Below are 20,654 nucleotides of genomic sequence, written 5' to 3' on the forward strand. Positions count from 1 at the left end.
TGAAAAAACAGAAGCAGATGGTAAATTGTGTGAAATGGTATGGCTATAGCAATTTTTTAAGTAGATATAAAACTGGCATACTAAAAGAAGGCTTGGAGGAGATACAGGTAAATTATTTCCAAGAAAATCTATTAATACAATTACAGAATTTATTAGCAAGTAAAATATTAGTAAAGTCTTCATTTTTCAGAAAAGTGAAGAGGTTCAACACATTCTGGCAAAAACAAGAAAAAATATCCCTAAGAAACCCAGTAGGGGCACCTGGCTGGCTCAGTCAGCAGAGCACGCAACTCTTGATCTCAGGGCTGTGAGTTTGAGTCCCACACTGGGTGTAGAGATTACTTAAAAATAGAGTCTTGAAAAAAAGAAAAGAAAAGAAAAGAAAAGAAAAGAAAAGAAAAGAAAAGAAAAGAAAAGAAAAGGAAAGGAAAGAAAGAAACCCAGTGATTGGTTAGGTGACACCTTTTAGTTCCAGTGTGGTTCTTTGTGACATCACTGAATTTAACCCTGAATCACTATAACTGATGATGTTATAATGATCATCAGTGTATGCTGTGCTCACTAGGATCTTAAATGCTTTGAGTAGAGCATATTAACCTCTACTCAGAGCAGTTCTACTCTGTGACCAATTTTTGGCTATAGATTTTTTTCCCCCCGATTGAGAAAGATGTCCATTCAAGGACTATCCCTGTCTTTTTCTCTGTTGTTGATCTGCTTCCTTAGGGAGAGCTTCTGCATTTGTGATGGAACTATCTGGACAAAGGTTGGATGGGAGATTTTTCCAGAAGAAATGCATTGTCTGAAAGTTAAGCCTTCTCCATCTCACTGTCTACCTTACCCTCTGGACAAACTATGCTGCAATTTTGCTAACGTGGATATACTGGAGAGTTCTTTACACCTCGTTTATATTTTGGTACAAGCTCTGTTTTTAATCCTGTCTGTTTTATCTGTGCATTACCTGTGGATGAAATGGAAAAAACGCCAAAAACAGGTGAATTAGTGATGAAAATAGTAATAGTTATAAAATATCAAAGCCTTTAAAACAAAAGATTATCAGCTTCTTTGAGGGAAAGTACCATGTCTTATACCTCTTTGTAACATCTCCCTGCCCCCCCCCACTCATCCCTCAACATGTAGTACAATTTGTTGTCTTGCATGTACTAGGGGCTCAACAAAAGTGTATTGAATTAGAAAGTCCTTAAAACAATGTAGCTCAACCCCTCTCAAGTTACAAAATACATCAAGAAAGTAGTGAGCTAGAATGGATAGGAAATGAAATGAGTAGAATGGATAGGAAATGAAACTGGGCCCATAGGTAAGTCATTTGATCTTTCTCAGCTGCCTCAACCATAAAATGAAGCATCTGGACAAGAGATCTGTTAAGTCCCTTCCAGATATATCTAAGAAAGCTAAGTATGTAAAAGTGCACGTGTATTTTTTTTTCTTTTTTAAATAGACCGTAAACTTATTTCTAATATTAGGATAACTTTCTGGGAAATGGCACTCTTAAACCAATTTCCCACTTGGCCCACCCCCCCCCCCCGCAATGCACCATATTTTGAGGCAATTTTAAAAGCTGACTGACCTTCACAACTATTAGATATTTATAAAATTGCTATGATTTGATTGCATTATACATTACTGTTCAGTAAAGGAAAATATTTTGCTAATATTCAAATAATAGTATTTGCTCTAACCATAACAAGCTTATATTAAATGCTTGCTGATTGTGATAATGATCACCACAATCTGACATGGGGACGAACAGAAAAGACCATCTCTTCTACATTTATTCCTTTTTTCTATAGTAACCTTTCTATTGTGTAGATAAGTAATGTATCGTGTTTGGAATTTATATATATCCAGGGGCGCCTGGGTGGCTCAGTTGGTTAGGCGACAGATTTCGGCTCAGGTCATGATCTCACAGTTCGTGAGTTTGAGCCACGCGTCGGGCTCTGTGCTGACAGCTCAGAGCCTGAAGCCTACTTCAGATTCTGTGTCTCCCCTCTCTCTACCCCTCCCCTGCTCACACTCTTTGTCTCTCGGTCTCTCAATAATAAATAAATGTTAAAAAAAAGTTTTAAGTGTATATATCCAGAAAGCAAATGTAATTTGAACTACAGTAAGAAAAAAATCTATAATATCATCTGTCTTTCTCCCTTTAGCTAAAAAAACCAGCCTCCTCAGATACATTTGGTAATGATCCAGAAAATCAGTCCCTATATGACATTGATCAAATACTCTGCCGGCTGGTAGCCACAACATCAATGATGTCCAAGTACCTGAATCAGGTGTCCTGTCATCCTCCAGCTAAGAAAGTCAAACACCGAAAACTAAAGAGGAAGAAGAATGAGGGAGGAGAAGGAGCCAGAGGAAACTAGACCTATCCATATGCAAACATATCTCAGTCCAATATGGAGGTTAGAGACAACTCATTCAAGGATAAAAATGTTCTTTGAGAGCCTTTGTAATTTTTTGTTACTTACTTTACCAAGACTTTCCAAACAAGTATGGGTTGAAAAAGTACTTCTATTCAGCTGAAAAGGCACCCACACTTACTATAGTGCTGAGAAAAAGATTATGTACTATCACTTCTTCGTGTTTAAGTATTTTTTTCTTTTTAGTGTGTTAGATTGCTAATCATTAACCAATATGTAGAACAGAATCTTGCTTTAGTGTTCAATAAATCTCTGATTTAAATAATATTTGTGCTTTTTCTTACTTTTCTGAGCAGATCTTTGGGCCATATGGAAACTTTTAATTTCCCATCTCATATTGCCAAAGTAGTATGGAAATATTAAGAAACAGATTAATTTTCAGAGAGGGAGGCAAACCATAAGAGACTCTTAAATACAGAGAACAAACTGAGGGTTGATGGCGGGGGGTGGGGAAAATGGGTGACGGACATTAAGGATGGCACTTGTTAGAATGAGCACTGGGTGTTATAAGTAAGTGATGAATCACTGGGTTCTACTCCTGAAGCCAAGACCACACTGTAGGTTAACTAACTTGAGAACAAATTTTAAAAATTTTAAAAAGAAATGGATTAATTTTTTAAAGTATAAATTTCTCCATTTTCGTTATGACAAATGATGAAGTAAGTATCAACATTTAAAAATTTTTAGTCTTTGGTTGATTAAGATTGCTCAATTTTTAAAAAGTATTCCAGACTTTTATTGATCAGCCACCTCATTTTTATAAGTATGGTTACAAATTGGAAGATTTGTCTGAGACTAGGACAGAAGATTTGATTTAAAACCTGTTGAAAACCCCAGAAAAATATGCCAGCTCCATAACATACCTCCCATCAATATAAGGGAGGAAAAAAACTTTTAGAAAACAATTCTTGAGATAGTAACATATAACTCTATAGTCTTTACAAGGCATAGGATGGTGCCTGCCTTGAGTTATTGTGGATTATTAAACGTTTACTTATGATTCCAGTTTCCAGACTGTCCTTCCTTCCTCTCTCCCGTACCACAACCCTACTCTTACATCTCCAAAAATGATTCTTCCATCCCTTCAGACTTCTGACCTGTCAACCAATTCCCTCTAAGAGAACATGTATACACATTTCTTCTAATGGGGACTCTTGAACACTTGCAAAGTCTCCAAACCTCGAAAACTTTCCAAAGAAATTTCTAACAGTGGAATTTTCAACAGCATAAAGGGAATTCTTTTTAGGGTAGGTATTAGAGTACAAAACTGGGCTTTAACAGGATGCCTGGAGGCCAGCAAAGGGGAGTTGTGGCCAGCTATGGGGTGAGGGGAAGTTACAGACCTGTCCCGAGGGCACTCTAAAACAAAGCTACAAGACACTGGATCAAACCACACAGGCCCAAGGCAAAGAAGGCTGGAAACCCTAACCAGGTAAAGGAATAAATGTGCCAAACCCTGCTCCCAAGAAATTCCCTCCCCAAGTGCTGAATATTCCATCCCCTAGTTAACAATTGTCAGTAAAAGACAGTGACCCAAAACCAGAGCACAAAGCTCTCCCTTGAGCTCCCCCCCTCTCACAACTCGAGAGCGTACCCCCACTTTAATAAACTTTCCCACTTGCTTCTCTTGATTGTTGTCTGGTCTGTCCTTGAATTCTTTCTTGGGAGGACGTCAAGAGCCTTCAATGACATCCCTGGACAGGCTAGACAGAGGCCTCAGAGTCCCGGTGCAGGGGGCGGGGGGCAGGGAGTCCTCCCCAGTCCATCTGACAGCATAGGGAGTCCTCTACCCCTTAAGCCTCTCCAGGTGACCCCTACTCTAGTCACTAGAACAAGAAACAGCAGTGGTTTAAATTCTCATTAAGTCTGAAGCAAACAAATGTTAAATGTTTCTCTGAGTAGTTGGTGTTTCAGACATCCCATACATTACCATGAAGCTCCAGTCCTTACAATTCCATCACTGATCAGAAAACAGAATGCTAGTTTATAGTATTATAGTCTTCTTTTATCTTAATTATTAGGAAATATTAGGTATAATTCCCCCAAGAATGTAAGGACCCAAACTAAACAGATGGGTATTAGGAAGAAGAAAACCAATGGAAGCTCACACCCAAAAGCCCCAAACTGTTTCTTTTCAGAAAAATTAAGTAAAATTTGTCCCTGGTTTGTGTTTTTTTAAGTATCATGGGTCATTTTTCAAAAATGGATTTTAAATTATACAATATGAATTTCACCTACAATAGCTATTCATGGGGGATCAATTCTTTGCTATTTGTTTTCTTTTTACTTGTAGATCTAACCATGAAATTGAAGGTATTCATAAAAACATTGTCCCTAGAAAACATTAGTACAAGTGGGCAATTATCTATAAAGTAATGCACAAAGTATAACATCTTTTTCTTCCCAAAAGTGCTACCTTGCCTCAATTCCTTATTTCTATTCTCCTAGCTCCCCCTCTCATTTTACTGATAAGCAGTTTCCTTATTGCTACCAGATGAATCTTCCTAAATATCACTTTCATCTTCTTCCTTTTCTACATACAAATTTTCAATGGCTCCCAGTAGTTACAGAAATGAAATGAAAACACCTTAGCCTGACATTTAAGGGTATAATCTGGCTATAATAATAGCAGCAACATTTTTTTTAATGTTTTTATTTTTTGAGAGAGAGAGAGAGAGAGACAGAGCACAAATAGGGCAGGGTCAGGGATAGACACAGAATACAAAGCAGGCTCCAGGTTCTGAGCTGTCAGCACAGAGCCCGACGCGTGGGCTCAAACCCACAAGCAGTAAGATCATGACCTGAGCCAAAGTCAGACGTTCAACCAACTGAGCCACCCAGGTGCTCCAATAGCACCAGCATTTTTCAAGTGCTGATCACACACCAGGCCTTGTGGTAAGTGCTTTATATCATCTCATTTCATTCCTCACAACTAACCCCAAGAGGTAGGAACTATTATTGGCTCCCTTTACTGGAAAATAAAACTAAGGTATAAAGAATTTAAGGATCTCGTCTGAGGTCACATAGGTTTCAAGTGGAAACACCAGTATTTAAACTCAAGCAATTTGATTCAAAAGTGCATGTACTTACTCTTTTACAATTCCATCTGTGCAGTAACCCACCCTTGCAAATTATGATTTTCTATTCCAGTAAGGCAATCTCATCACTGTCCTCCAAAATGCCACTTTCATTCCCAGCCCACAGATTTTGCTCACATCCTGTCTCCTTCTATTGGATTAAAATCCCACTCATTCTCCAAGGCCCAGCTCAACCCCAACGTGTTCAGACTTCACGTTCTCTGACAACCCCATAGCATGTACCACCTGCTTTACTGATTTTAACCCTTACTCATAGTCTTTCTTATGTTGTTACTTATGCCTATAGCTTATCATCCTCCACCTAACAAATGTCCAGAGGGAAGGAACAACCCGTTGTACCTACGACAATGCTACGCTCATAGTGGGCATTTAATAAATCCTCGCTGAAAGCAAAATTGCAGATAACTTTGCAAAATGAATGCCATGAACTTCACAAGTTCTGGGTTTTCTTAACCAGTGTGTATACACATACATAGTTACACAGGTATTATCTCCCTGAAATCTACAAGCTATGTTCTATAGGGTTGCGAAAATGAATTAAGCAAAATATCGCTAAAATTCAAAAGAGCACATAGCTTTCTGACCTTTGACTGAAGCATTAACATTCATGCAGAAAAGTGCAAAAATTATAAATGTACAACTCAATGAATTTTCACAAACGAACACACCATGTAACTAGCAACCAGATTAAGAAAAAAATTACTACATCCTAGAAGTTCCCTCATGCTAGACAGGTAACTGCTATTCTGACTTCTAACACTATAGATTAAATTTTGCCTGGAAAATCATTTTAAGTTATTATAACTTTCTACCTGGGAAAGCAAACATATGACTCAAATATGCCATTTAAAAAAAAAGTTGAGGAATGGACCATTCAACCTAAGTCTCTCAGGAAATGGCCCTCAACATAAACCATATATACATATATATATGTAATATATATATATAATATGTATATTATATATATATATTCTTATAGGAAATTATTGTTGAAATTGTTAGAAGTTAGTCAATCAACTAGCTTTCAATATGTACAGTTTCTATTAAGTACAATGTTGGAGGCCAATAGCAAAATAGCAAAAAAAAAAAAAAAAAAGGAAGATTTCACACATCACCACCAGTGACTTGTGATTATATCTACAAATAAAACATGGTGGCAAAAGGTGAAAATGCTAATCATCTCTTGCTTTGTTGATGGTATAACCTATCACTCATAGGAAAAAAAAATCCATCACTCAGTGTGTTTGCTACTGTCATTAGCTAGATCCCAAGACCTGACCTTCATTGCCCACTTGCTTGTACTCACCAATCCCTGTTGCACATTTTTCCTTAAGCTCCTTTCTGGCTTATCTCTTAACTCAGGCAAATGGAAACCGAAACCATCCCTCAAGTATAGGAACTGCCCTGAAAGACCACCAGCCAGCCCAGACCACGCAGACTAGTTTCAGCATAACCCCTGACTCATGCCTGTGCAGATGGACTGTAGAGTGACCTCCAAAATGACTGACAACTACCTTTACCTTATTATAATACTAAAATCTCCACCCAAGGAGGAGCACGAGCCTCATTTGCATAACATACAACGTATGTATAGGCCTGTTTCCTTAAGGTGCATGTGGGATCTTATGTGCACCTCTACAAACCATGACAAGGATCCCCTTGTTAAATATTCATCTTAACCCTAAATTAAAGAAACCCACTCACACTTGCTTGGGGAGTCGCAGCTTTGGAAGTTCTTCCTTGTGATTTCCTAATTTGCTGCAAATAAAGCTTCCTTTGTGCAACAACTCTCCTGGTGTAGTTTCTATGTGATTCACCAAGGAACAAACTCATGTTGGTTCAGTTACACCACTGCCTTGTAGGCTTCCTTACCTGCCCAGTCCAGGAATTCAACACACTCGGTCTGGGAATACCGAGCAGCAACATCTCGAGCTCTTTCTTCCCGAAAGTTCAGAGCTTCTATATCAACATCCAATTCCACAAGTGCTTTCAAAGTTTCCAAACGACCCCAGGCTGCAGCACAGTGTAAGAGTGTGTAACCTAACAAATAGAATGAAGATGGTCAGGTCAAATAGACTACATTGTTTTAGGCCATTTTATTGAACAGAAGATCACAGTGGCAATCAAGTATTAAACAATTACTGTGGGCCAGGCACTATTTTAAGTACTTTATATATAGTAAACTCATTTACTTCATAAAAACCCTATGAAGTCAGAACTATTATAATCCCCACTTTAAAGATAAGGAAACTGAGGTCCAGAAACTTGCCTGAGGAACACAGCCAGTAAATGACAGGTGAAAGATACCAACACAGGTAGCCTGAAGTCTAAGCTTTTCAACAGTTCTAAGGAAGACAGCAACATCCCTAGCAGTAATTTATTTTGGAGCACAATTAGACCAATGACTTTAGTCGAAGGGATTGTCAGCAAACTCTAATTGCTAGCATTATTGTTATTTTTTAAAATTTAAATCCAAGTTAGTTAATATACAGTGTAATAATGATTTCAGGAATAGAATTTAGGGATTTATCACTTACAGATAATACCCAGTGTTCATCTGAACAAGTGCCCCCCTTAATGCCCCTTGCCCATTTAGCCCATCCCCCCACCCAATAGCCCCTCCAGTAACCCTCAGTTTGTTCTCTATATTTAAGAGTCCCTTATGGAGACACCTGGGTGGCTCAGTTGGTTAAGCATCCAACTTCGGCTCAGGTCATGATCTCCAGTCCGCGAGTTAGAGCCCTGAGTCAGGCTCTGTGCTGACAGCTCAGAGCCTGGAGCATACTTTGTATTCTGTGTCTCCCTCTCTCCCTCTCTCTCAAAAGTAAATAAACATAAAAAAAAGTTTTTTTTAAAGAGTGCCTATGGTTTGTCTCACTGATTTTATATTATTTTTGTTTCCCTTCCCTTATTTTCATCTGTTTTGTATCTTAAATACCACATATGAGTGAAATCATATGATATCTTTGACTGACTTATTTCGCTTAGCATAACACACACTAGTTCCACCCATGTTGTTGCAAATGGCAAGATTTCATTCTTTTTGATTGCCGAGTAATACACACACACACACACACACACACACACACTAAGTCTTCTTTTTTATTTATTATTTATTTTTTTATATATATATGAAATGTATTGACAAATTGGTTTCCATACAACACCCAGTGCTCATCCCAAAAGGTGCCCTCCTCACTACCCATCACCCACTCTCCCCTCCCTCCCACCCCCCCATCAACCCTCAGTTTGTTCTCAGTTTTTAACAGTCTCTTATGCTTTGGCTCTCTCCCACTCTAACCTCTTTTTTTTTTTTTCCTTCCCCTCCCCCATGGGTTCCTGTTAAGTTTCTCAGGATCCACATAAGAGTGAAACCATATGGTATCTGTCTTTCTCTGTATGGCTTATTTCACTTAGCATAACACTCTCCAGTTCCATCCACGTTGCTACAAAAGGCCATATTTCATTTTTTCTCATTGCCACGTAGTATTCCATTGTGTATATAACCACAATTTCTTATCCATTCATCAGTTGATGGACATTTAGGCTCTTTCCATAATTTGGCTATTGTTGACAGTGCTGCTATGAACATTGGGGTACAAGTGCCCCTATGCATCAGTACTCCTGTATCCCTTGGGTAAATTCCTAGCAGTGCTATTGCTGGGTCATAGGGTAGGTCTATTTTTAATTTTCTGAGGAACCTCCACACTGCTTTCCAGAGCGGCTGCACCAATTTGCATTCCCACCAACAGTGCAAGAGGGTTCCCGTTTCTCCACATCCTCTCCAGCATCTATAGTCTCCTGATTTGTTCATTTTGGCCACTCTGACTGGCGTGAGGTGATACCTGAGTGTGGTTTTGATTTGTATTTCCCTGATAAGGAGCGACGCTGAACATCTTTTCATGTGCCTGTTGGCCATCTGGATGTCTTCTTTAGAGAAGTGTCTATTCATGGTTTCTGCCCATTTCTTCACTGGGTTATTTGTTTTTCGGGTGTGGAGTTTGGTGAGCTCTTTATAGATTTTAGATACTAGCCCTTTGTCCGATATGTCATTTGCAAATATCTTTTCCCATTCCGTTGGTTGCCTTTTAGTTTGTTGGTTGTTTCCTTTGCTGTGCAGAAGCTTTTTATCTTCATAAGGTCCCAGTAGTTCACTTTTGCTTTTAATTCCCTTGCCTTTGGGGATGTGTCGAGTAAGAGATTGCTACGGCTGAGGTCAGAGAGGTCTTTTCCTGCTTTCTCCTCTAAGGTTTTGATGGTTTCCTGTCTCACATTTAGGTCCTTTATCCATTTTGAGTTTATTTTTGTAAATGGTGTGAGAAAGTGGTCTAGTTTCAACCTTCTGCATGTTGCTGTCCAGTTCTCCCAGCACCATTTGTTAAAGAGGCTGTCTTTTTTCCATTGGATGTTCTTTCCTGCTTTGTCAAAGATGAGTTGGCCATACGTTTGTGGGTCTAGTTCTGGGGTTTCTATTCTATTCCATTGGTCTGTGTGTCTGTTTTTGTGCCAATACCATGCTGTCTTGATGATTACAGCTTTGTAGTAGAGGCTGAAGTCTGGGATTGTGATGCCTCCTGCTTTGGTCTTCTTCTTCAAAATTCCTTTGGCTATTCGGGGCCTTTTGTGGTTCCATATGAATTTTAGGATTGCTTGTTCTAATTTCGAGAAGAATGCTGGTGCAATTTTGATTGGGATTGCATTGAATGTGTAGATAGCTTTGGGTAGTATTGACATTTTGACAATATTTATTTTTCCAATCCATGAGCAGGGAATGTCTTGCCATTTCTTTAAATCTTCTTCAATTACCTTCATAAGTTTTCTATAGTTTTCAGCATACAGATCCTTTACATCTTTGGTTAGATTTATTCCTAGGTATTTTATGCTTCTTGGTGCAATTGTGAATGGGATCAGTTTCTTTATTTGTCTTTCTGTTGCTTCGTTGTTAGTGTATAAGAATGCAACTGATTTCTGTACATTGATTTTGTATCCTGCAACTTTGCTGAATTCATGTATCAGTTCTAGCAGACTTTTGGTGGAGTCTATCGGATTTCCATGTATAATATCATGTCATCTGCAAAAAAGCGAAAGCTTGACTTCATCTTTGCCAATTTTGATGCCTTTGATTTCCTTTTGTTGTCTGATTGCTGATGCTAGAACTTCCAACACTATGTTAAACAAAAGCGGGGAGAGTGGGCATCCCTGTCGTGTTCCTGATCTCAGGGAAAAAGCTCTCAGTTTTTCCCCATTGAGGATGATGTTAGCTGTGGGCTTTTCATAAATGGCTTTTATGATCAAGTATGTTCCTTCTATCCCAACTTTCTCAAGGGTTTTTATTAAGAAAGGGTGCTGGATTTTGTCAAAGGCCTTTTCTGCATCGATTGACAGGATCATATGGTTCTTCTCTTTTTTTTTTGTTAATGTGATGTATCACGTTGATTGATTTGCGAATGTTGAACCAGCCCTGCATCCCAGGAATGAATCCCACTTGATCATGGTGAATAATTCTTTTTATATGCTGTTGAATTTGATTTGCTAGTATCTTATTGAGAATTTTTGCATCCATATTCATCAGGGATATTAGCCTGTAGTTCTCTTTTTTTACTGGGTCTCTGTCTGGTTTAGGAATCAAAGTAATACTGGCTTCATAGAATGAGTCTGGAAGTTTTCCTTCCCTTTCTATTTCTTGGAATAGCTTGAGAAGGATAGGTATTATCTCTGCTTTAAACGTCTGGTAGAACTCCCCTGGGAAGCCATCTGGTCCTGGACTCTTATTTGTTGGGAGATTTTTGATAACCGATTCAATTTCTTCGCTGGTTATGGGTCTGTTCAAGCTTTCTATTTCCTCCTGATTGAGTTTTGGAAGAGTGTGGGTGTTCAGGAATTTGTCCATTTCTTCCAGGTTGTCCAATTTGTTGGCATATAATTTTCATAGTATTCCCTGATAATTGTTTGTATCTCTGAGGGATTGGTTGTAATAATTCCATTTTCATTCATGATTTTATCTATTTGGGTCATCTCCCTTTTCTTTTTGAGAAGCCTGGCTAGCGGTTTGTCAATTTTGTTTATTTTTTCAAAAAACCAACTCTTGGTTTCGTTGATCTGCTCTACAGTTTTTTTAGATTCTATATTGTTTATTTCTGCTCTGATGTTTATTATTTCTCTTCTTCTGCTGGGTTTAGGCTGCCTTTGCTGTTCTGCTTCTATTTCCTTTAGGTGTGCTGTTAGATTTTGTAGTTGGGATTTTTCTTGTTTCTTGAGATAGGCCTGGATTGCAATGTATTTTCCTCTCAGGACTGCCTTCGCTGCGTCCCAAAGCGTTTGGATTGTTGTATTTTCATTTTCGTTTGTTTCCATATATTATTTGATTTCTTCTCTAATTGCCTGGTTGACCCACTCATTCATTAGTAGGGTGTTCTTTAACCTCCATGCTTTTGGAGGTTTTCCAGACTTTTTCCTGTGGTTGATTTCAAGCTTCATAGCATTGTGGTCTGAAAGTATGCATGGTATAATTTCAATTCTTGTAAACTTATGAAGGGCTGTTTTGTGACCCAGTATATGATCTATCTTGGAGAATGTTCCATGTGCACTCGAGAAGAAAGTATATTCTGTTGCTTTGGGATGCAGAGTTCTAAATATATCTGTCAAGTCCATCTGATCCAATGTCTCATTCAGGGCCCTTGTTTCTTTATTGACCGTGTGTCTAGATGATCTATCCATTTCTGTAAGTGGGGTGTTAAAGTCCCCTGCAATTACCACATTCTTATCAATAAGGTTGCTTCTGTTTATGAGTAATTGTTTTATATATTTGGGGGCTCTGGTGTTCGGCACATAGACATTTATAATTGTTAGCTCTTCCTGATGGATAGACCCTGTAACTATTATATAATGTCCTTCTTCATCTCTTGTTACAGCCTTTAATTTAAAGTCTAGTTTGTCTGATATAAGTATGGCTACTCCAGCTTTCTTTTGGCTTCCAGTAGCATGATAAATAGTTCTCCATCCCCTCACTCTGAATCTAAAGGTGTCCTCAGGTCTAAAATGAGTCTCTTGTAGACAGCAAATAGATGGGTCTTGTTTTTTTATCCATTCTGATACCCTATGTCTTTTGGTTGGCGCATTTAATCCATTTACATTCAGTGTTATTATAGAAAGATACGGGTTTAGAGTCATTGTGATGTCTGCATGTTTTATGCTTGTAGTGATGTCTCTGGTACTTTGTCTCACAGGGTCCCCCTTAGGATCTCTTGTAGGGCTGGTTTAGTGGTGACAAATTCCTTCAGTTTTTGTTTGTTTGGGAAGACCTTTATCTCTCCTTCTATTCTAAATGACAGACTTGCTGGATAAAGGATTCTCGGCTGCATATTTTTTCTGTCTAGCACACTGAAAATCTCGTGCCAATTCTTTCTGGCCTGCCAAGTTTCAAAAGAGAGATCAGTCACGAGTCTTATAGGTCTCCCTTTATATGTGAGGGCACGTTTGCCCTTGCTGCTTTCAGAATTTCTCTTTATCCTTGTATTTTGCCAGTTTCACTATGATATGTCGTGCAGAAGATCGATTCAAGTTACGGCTGAAGGGAGTTCTCTGTGCCTCTTGGATTTCAATGCCTTTTTCCTTCCCCAGTTCAGGGAAGTTCTCAGCTATTATTCTTCAAGTACCCCTTCAGCACCTTTCCCTCTCTCTCCTCCTCTGGGATACCAATTATGCGTATATTATTTCTTTTTAGTGTATCACTTAGTTCTCTAATTTTCCCCTCATACTCCTGGATTTTTTTATCTCTCTTTTTCTCAGCTTCCTCTTTTTCCATAACTTATCTTCTAGTTCACCTATTCTCTCCTCTGCCTCTTCCATCCGAGCCGAGGTGGTTTCCATTTTGTTTTGCATTTCATTTAAAGCGTTTTTCAGCTCCTCGTGACTGTTCCTTAGTCCCTTGATCTCTGTAGCAAGAGATTCTCTGCTGTCCTGTATACTGTTTTCAAGCCCAGCGATTAATTTTATGACTATTATTCTAAATTCACTTTCTGTTATATTATTTAAATCCTTTTTGATCAGCTCATTAGCTGTTGTTATTTCCTGGAGATTCTTCTGAGGGGAATTCTTCCGCTTGGTCATTTTGGATAGTCCCTGGTGTGGTGAGGACCTGCAGGGCACTTCCCCTGTGCTGTGGTGTATAACTGGAGTTGGTGAGCGGGGCCGCAGTCAGTCCTGATGTCTGCCCCCAGCCCACCGCTGGGGCCACAGTCAGACTGGTGTGTGCCTCCTCTTCCCCTCTCCTAGGGGCGGGATTCACTGTGGGGTGGCGTGGCCCGTCTGGGCTACTTGCACACTGCCAGGCTTGTGATGCTGGGGATCTGGCATATTAGCTGGGGTGGGTAGGCAAGGTGCACGGCGGCAGGGGGGGCAGGCTTAGCTCGCTTCTCCTTAGGTGATCCACTTCAGGAGGGGCCCTGTGGCAGCCGGAGGGAGTCAGATCCGCTGCCGGAGGTTTGGCTCCGCAGAAGCACAGAGTTGGGTGTTTGCACGGAGCGAGCAATTTCCCTGGCAGGAACCAGTTCCCTTTGGGATTTTGGCTGGGGGATGGGCGGGGGAGATGGCGCTGGCGAGCGCCTTTGTTCCCCACCAAACTGAGCTCTGTCGTCCGGGGGCTCCGCAGCTCTCCCTCCCTTTGTCCTCCAGCCTTCCCGCTTTCCGAGCAGAGCTGTTAACTTATGACCTCCCAGACGCTAAGTCGCGCTTGCTGTCGGAACACTGTCCGTCAGGCCCCTCCGCTTTTGCAAGCCGGACTCGGGGGCTCTGCTTGGCCGGCGAGCCGCCCCTCCGCCCCGGCTCCCTCCCGCCAGTCCGTGGAGCGCGCACCGCCTCGCCGCCCTTCCTACCCTCTTCCGTGGGCCTCTCATCTGCGCTTGGGTCTGGTGACTCCATTCTGCTAATCCTCTGGCGGTTTTCTGGGTTATTTAGGCAGGTGTAGGTGGAATCTAAGTGATCAGCAGGACGCGCGGTGAGCCCAGCGTCCTCCTACGCCGCCATCTTCCCTTCACTCCTAAGTCTTCTTTATCCATTCATCAGTTGATGGATATTTGGGCTCTTCCCATACTTTGGCTATTGTCAATAGTGCTGCTATAAACATTGAGATGCATGTGCCCCTTTGAAACAGCACACCTGTATCCCTTGGATAAATACCTAGTAGTGCAATTGCTGGGTCATAGAGTAGTTCTATTTTAAATTTTTTGAGGAACCTCCATACTGTTTTCCAGAGTGGCCGCACCAGTTTGCATTCCCACCAGCAGTGCAAAAGAGTTCCTCTTTGCGTCCTCACCAACATCTATTGTTGCCTGAGTTGTTAATTTTAGCCATTCTGACTGGTGTGAGGTGGTATCTCATTGTGGTTTTGATTTGTTTTTCCCTGATGATGAGTGATGTGGAGCATCTTTTCATGTGTCTGTTAGCCATCTGGATGTCTTCTTTGGAAAAGTGTCTATTCATGTCTTTTGCCCATTTGTTTATTGGATTATTTGTTTTTGGGTGTTGAGTTTGATAACTTCTTTATAGATTTTGGATACTAACCCTTTATCTGATATGTCATTTGCAACTATCTTCTCCCATTCTGTTGGGTGCCTTTATTTTTGCTGACTGTTTCCTTTGCAATGCAGAAGCTTTTTATCTTGATGAGGTCCCAATAGTTCATTTTTGCTTTTAATTCCCTTGCCTTTGGAGATGTGTCAAACAAGAAATTGCTGCAGCTGAGGCCAAAGAGGTTATTGCCTGTTTTCTCCTCTAGGAGTTTGATGGCTTCCTGTCTTACATTTAGGTCTTTCATCCATTTTGAGTTTATTTTTGTGTCTGGTGTAAGAAAGTGGTCCAAGTTCATTCTTCTGCATGTCACTGTCCAGTTTTCCCAATGCCATTTGCTGAAGAGACTTTTTTCCATTGGATATCTTCCTCGCTTTGTCAGTTGCCATATATTTGTGGGTCCATTTCTGGGTTCTTTATTCTATTCCATTGATCTATGTATCTGTTTTTGTGCCAGTACCATACTGTCTTGATTATTATAGCTTTGTAATACAGCTTGAAGTCTGGCATTGTATTGTCTCCAGCTTTGGTTTTCTTTGTCAGGATTGCTTTGGCTATTTGGGGTCTTTTCTGGTTCCATACAAATTTTAGGATTGTTTGTTCTAGCTCTGTGAAGAATGCTGGTGTTATTTTGATAGGGATTGCATGCTAGCATTATTGTTAATACAATCATACAAATTATGACAACTATGTGTGCCTTTGGTTTGGAAAGTAATCATCTGAATTAAAACTGAAAACATGACCCATCAAATTAGAAAGTTGTTTTTTAGACTAACTGAGGCAACTACTATGGGGGTGAAAAACAGGGAGGCATCATTAAAATGTTTCACACTGGCTAAAAAAAATCAAGTCACAAGTTCATGGTTTCAACCTACCCACAGGATGTATTTATGACTCATTTAACCGGCCCAAAGAAGCATATACTACTACTACAAAAGAATTGAGCAAAGAATGAATAGATGTATGAATCTATTAAGTACTGGGCACTTTATGTACTACTACTTCATTTACACCTTCACTAACCTTCTGAAGTCAGTGTTGTTAGCTCCATTAAAAGATACAGAGGAAAGTGAAGGTTAGAGATGCTATACATTGCCCAAGGCCACACTCGTAGTAAGTAGCCAAAGCAAGATTCAAACCCAGGTCTGTTGCCAAATAAAGGGTTTATAAGTAGTAGAAAACAACACCTAAATGTTTGTCACTGAGTACAGCAGGGAAAGAGAGGCTAATGATTCCTCTACTTTCTTCCAGAAACCTCTCCTTGGCTCCCTACTTGCCATATTCCCACAATTCCAGTTCTGCTTTACATCAAGGTGTAAACTACCTTTGGCTTGAGGATATCATAACCAGAAGGGTTAATAAAGGAATCAAAAATAAGATGAAGTGAACTACTCTGGATCAGCCAAAATTGGAATTACCTCCCCTCTTTGGCCCAACCTTTCTTTTTAGTATCACAACAAGTGAGAAATTTCAAAAACCAAGAGATAGACACTGGCTCAAGAATTTCATTTTGCCTTTATCCTCTACAAAATGGGGGGCGTGGGGCAAGAAATACCCTGATAGCACCCTTATTCTTGCTTTCTGCATGAAGTCTTCAATGAGCTGAAAAGTCCAGGGCCCCTGATTTGCTGGGGGAGGGAAACACTATCTACAGACAAGATGCTGCTAATATGACCAAGAAGACATTCCAAGTGAGATGTTCTGGCTCCTTATACTGCTTTTCTCAAGGCTAATGTTACAGGCCACTGGTAACATTTAATTTTTTTTTCTATTTAATATGCATAGTTTAAAAACAAGAAAATATATTTCTAAACAAAAGAGGATTTTAACAAAAAATTACATGTTTTTAAAACACCTTTACATGTTTTTCCCCTTGTTGAAGATGGTCTCTTTTCTAGAAAGAAACACACAGATGCTTGTAGTACATTAACCCCATTGCTGTCCCAGAAGAAGAAAAATATTTTAAATCAGATTATTTCAAAAGCATCCATATGAGAAAGTGATTTTCCTAGCATCCTCCATAATGTTGTCAATGAGCAATGGATCCCAGAAGAGGGATATAAGGAAGGCCACATGTTAGAAATCCTAGTAGCAAGAAAGGTACCATAAATGGAACTGGGAAGGATTAGGGTTCTTTTTTTTTAGTACAAAATGTATTGTCAAATTGGTTTCCATACAACACCCAGTGCTCATCCCAACAGATGCCCTCCTCAATACCCATCACCCACCCTCCCCTCCCTCCCATCCCCCATCAACCCTCAGTTTATTCTCAGTTTTTAAGAGTCTCCCATCGTTTGCTTCCTTCCCTCTCTGTAACTTTTTTTTTCCTTCCCCTTCCCCTCCCCCATGGTCTTCTGTTAAGTTTCTCTGGATCCACATAAGAGTGAAAACATATGGTATCTGTATTTCTCTGTATGACTTATTTCACTCAGCATAACACTCTCCCGTTCCATCCACGTTGCTACAAAAGGCCATATTTCATTCTTTCTCATTGCCACGTAGTATTCCATTGTGTATATAAACCACAATTTCTTTATCCATTCATCAGTTGATGGACATTTAGGCTCTTTCCATGATTTGGCTATTGTTGAAAGTGCTGCTATACACATTGGCGTACAAGTGTGGATTAGGGTTAATTCTAATTGAAAAATAATCTCTTTGTGGAAGACTACTACTTACTAAATAGAAAGGGAGTCAACTGAGCAGGTAGTTCATAGTAAGGCAAAAGATCAGACAAGAAAAGGAATCTTTTCCTCCATACAGGCACTGTTATCCACTCACTACAATCCTATAAAGTAGGCACTAGCATTGTTCTCATTTACAGATAAGAAAACAAAAAAGAAGATAAGTACTTTTCTCTGGGTTGCTATAAGTTTTTTTTAATGTTTACTTATTTTTGAGAGAGAGTGAGAGCAAGTGAGTGAAAAGGGGCAGAGAGAGGGGGGACAGAAGATCGAAAGCGGGCTTTGTCACAAACCATGAGATCATTCATGACCTGAGCTGAAGTCAGACACTGAGCCACCCAGGCGCCCCCAGCATTGGTATAAATTAATGAAGGTATATGGTAAGGTCAAAGTCCAAGAATGGGGATGATGAGTCAAAAACAAAAAATAGGCCATGAAGCAAAATACTCACCTATCTAGAATATTTCTCACAGCCTGCCTACCACCACCACTACCAGACTCTTTGAATTGCCCAAATTATGTTGTTCCATGCCTCTACAACTTTGCATATGCTGGGTTTTTTTTTCTACCTGAAATAATAATTACAGTAATGAAATAAAATAATACCAGTATAACTTTAAGGCTTACTCAGTATTAATACTGGTGTTTTATAAAATGGAATTCAGAATTCACTCTTTTAAATTAGTGAAACTATTTAATACATTTTAAATATGAAATGTATAAACACAGGATATCAAAGAAAAGTATAAGTATGAAATCGATATGTTGTTTATATTTTCATTATATTAGCAATATAAATTGTCAGATAAAACTGAAAAAATTAAGGATAAAAAACACTATAAAGAAATGTAATTAATCATGAAAGTTTCAAGTGAAACATTATGTGATTTTTCTAAATGTCCAACAATATCCCAAGATATTTTTGAACAATTTTTTTTTAGCTATTGAAGTTTTTCTCACTCAACATTAGTTGGAAGTGGTTATAAACTAAAACCAAGTATTTTACTTCAAATTATCTCACCTCTAATTTGAAGAGAGAGATCTCTGAATAGCTTTTTGCTCTTTTGCAAACACTGCAATCTTTTTATTAAGAGTAAGCTGTAATTTTTCCCCAGAGAAAATATTGCTGGTTCATATTTGTCTTTTTTAGTTTCTTCATGTAGAAGAGATTCCATTTCAGTTTTCTGATCACATTCAAAATGATGAGATTCATAGGTGACTTAGTTGGGAAGTTTTGGGACTCAAATTATTCTTACAACAGAAATTTTGCAAAGCCACAATATGGGCCATCCAAATTTGTAGACTTCAGTTTGGCTTTTTGTATACATTGAGCAATTAAATCATTTGTTTTCAATCCATACGTGGCTCAAATTTCATTTTTTAAATACAAAATAATACTATTATACCTATAAAAGACCAGTGTTTCAGTTACCTTAAAATAGTGGGTAAATATTCTAGAATATGCACAAGATTGTAATACTAAAATCTGATACTATGATTACTACACTGCCTGCCATGCCTTATCCCTCAACTCTCCTTTGTCTGGTAAACTCTTGGTCATTCTTCAGGATTCAATATAAGTATCGCCTCCTCTGTGAAGCCTTCCCTGACTGTGTCCAATACTTCCAGGTCAAGTTGACTTCTCTCTCCTCTAAGCTATCTTATACCTTATCTCACCATATAGTAATTACTTATTTATTTACATATTTGTTTTCTGCTAAACTGTGAACTTGCCCAAGTCTGAATTCATTCATATTTCTATAACCTCAGCTCTGAGCACAAGGCTTGGCTGTTCCTCCACCCTTAATAAATGTTTGCTGATTTTATGTGGAAAGAAATTTTTAAACAATAATTTGTTCTGGCTATGCCTGCTTGAGTACAGTCGGGTTTAGTGACCAAAGCCTGGCCAGAACCAGAGGAGGTTCCATAATCAATAAATAAACTACAGAGATCTGTCCTTGGCCCCATAAGAAAACAAGGCATTTCCCAAAAGACCAGAAGTCAGGAAGATGTAACAAAAAAGACCTCAAATAGCCAAAGCAACCTTGTGAAAAACAAAAAACAAAAAACAAAAAACCCAGTATGGTACTGGCATAAAATATACACAGATCCATTGAACAGATAGAAAGCCCAGAAATGAACCCATAACTGTAGCCAATTAATCTTCAACCAAGTAGGAAAGATTATCCAATGGAAAAAAAGACAGACTCTTCAAGAAATGGTGCTGGGAAAACTGGACAGCAACATGCAAAAGAATGAAACTGGGCCACTTTCTTAAACCATACACAAAAATAAATTCAAAATGGATACAAGACCTAAATGTGAGACAGGAAACCATAAATATCTTAGAGGAGAATACACACAGTAACCTCTTTGCTATCAGTAGCAACTTCTTTCTAGATGTTGTCTCTGGAGACAAGGGAAACAAAAGCAAAAATAAATTATTGGGACTTCATCAAAATAAAAAGCTTCTGCACAGGGAAGGAAACAATCAACAAAACTAAAAGGCAACTTATGGAATGGGGGAAGATATTTGCTAATGACATATCTGATAAAGGATTAGTATCCAAAATATATAAAGAACTTATAAAACTCAACATTCAAAAGATGAATAATCCAATTTAAAAATGGGCAAAAGAAATGGATAGACACTTTTCCAAAGAAGACATACGGATACCTGAAAAGATGCTCCACATCACTCATCATCAGGGAAACAAAAATCAAAACTACAACGAGATATAACCTCACACCCATCAGAATGGCTAAAATCAACCACTCAAGAAACAACAGGTGTTGGTGAGGATGTGGAGAAAGAGGAAACCTCTTGCATCGTTGGTGGAAATGCCAACTAGTGCAGCCACTCTGGA

The 20,654-nt window shown here is 39.1% G+C and overlaps 2 protein-coding genes across 2 annotated transcripts in view; one reads left to right on the forward strand and one right to left on the reverse strand.

Moving 5' to 3' along the window:
- Positions 1 to 20,654, reverse strand: part of ANKRD45 (ankyrin repeat domain 45) — a 49,292-nt gene that overhangs the window by 19,517 nt on the left and 9,121 nt on the right. Inside the window, exon 2 of the mRNA XM_032591770.1 lies at positions 7,409 to 7,576. Within this exon, the coding sequence (XP_032447661.1) occupies positions 7,409 to 7,576 (168 nt within the window). The remainder of the gene's footprint in view (positions 1 to 7,408; positions 7,577 to 20,654) is intronic.
- Positions 668 to 2,381, forward strand: TEX50 (testis expressed 50). Its single transcript, XM_030302527.1, has 2 exons — positions 668 to 991; positions 2,166 to 2,381. Exons 1-2 carry the CDS (start codon positions 668 to 670, stop codon positions 2,379 to 2,381), a joined length of 540 nt encoding a protein of 179 aa, XP_030158387.1.

The sequence above is a fragment of the Lynx canadensis genome, chromosome F1, assembly GCF_007474595.2.
Source record: "Lynx canadensis isolate LIC74 chromosome F1, mLynCan4.pri.v2, whole genome shotgun sequence".
NCBI lineage: Eukaryota > Metazoa > Chordata > Mammalia > Carnivora > Felidae > Lynx > Lynx canadensis.

What these genes read in the sequence shown, in the direction of transcription:
- TEX50 (XM_030302527.1), top strand. Translation starts at nt 668, where the DNA reads ATGTCCATTCAAGGACTATCCCTGTCTTTTTCTCTGTTGTTGATCTGC. An exon ending in GGAAAAAACGCCAAAAACAG is followed by an intron (nt 992 to 2,165) that starts GTGAATTAGTGA and finishes TTCTCCCTTTAG; the next exon opens with CTAAAAAAACCAGCCTCCTC.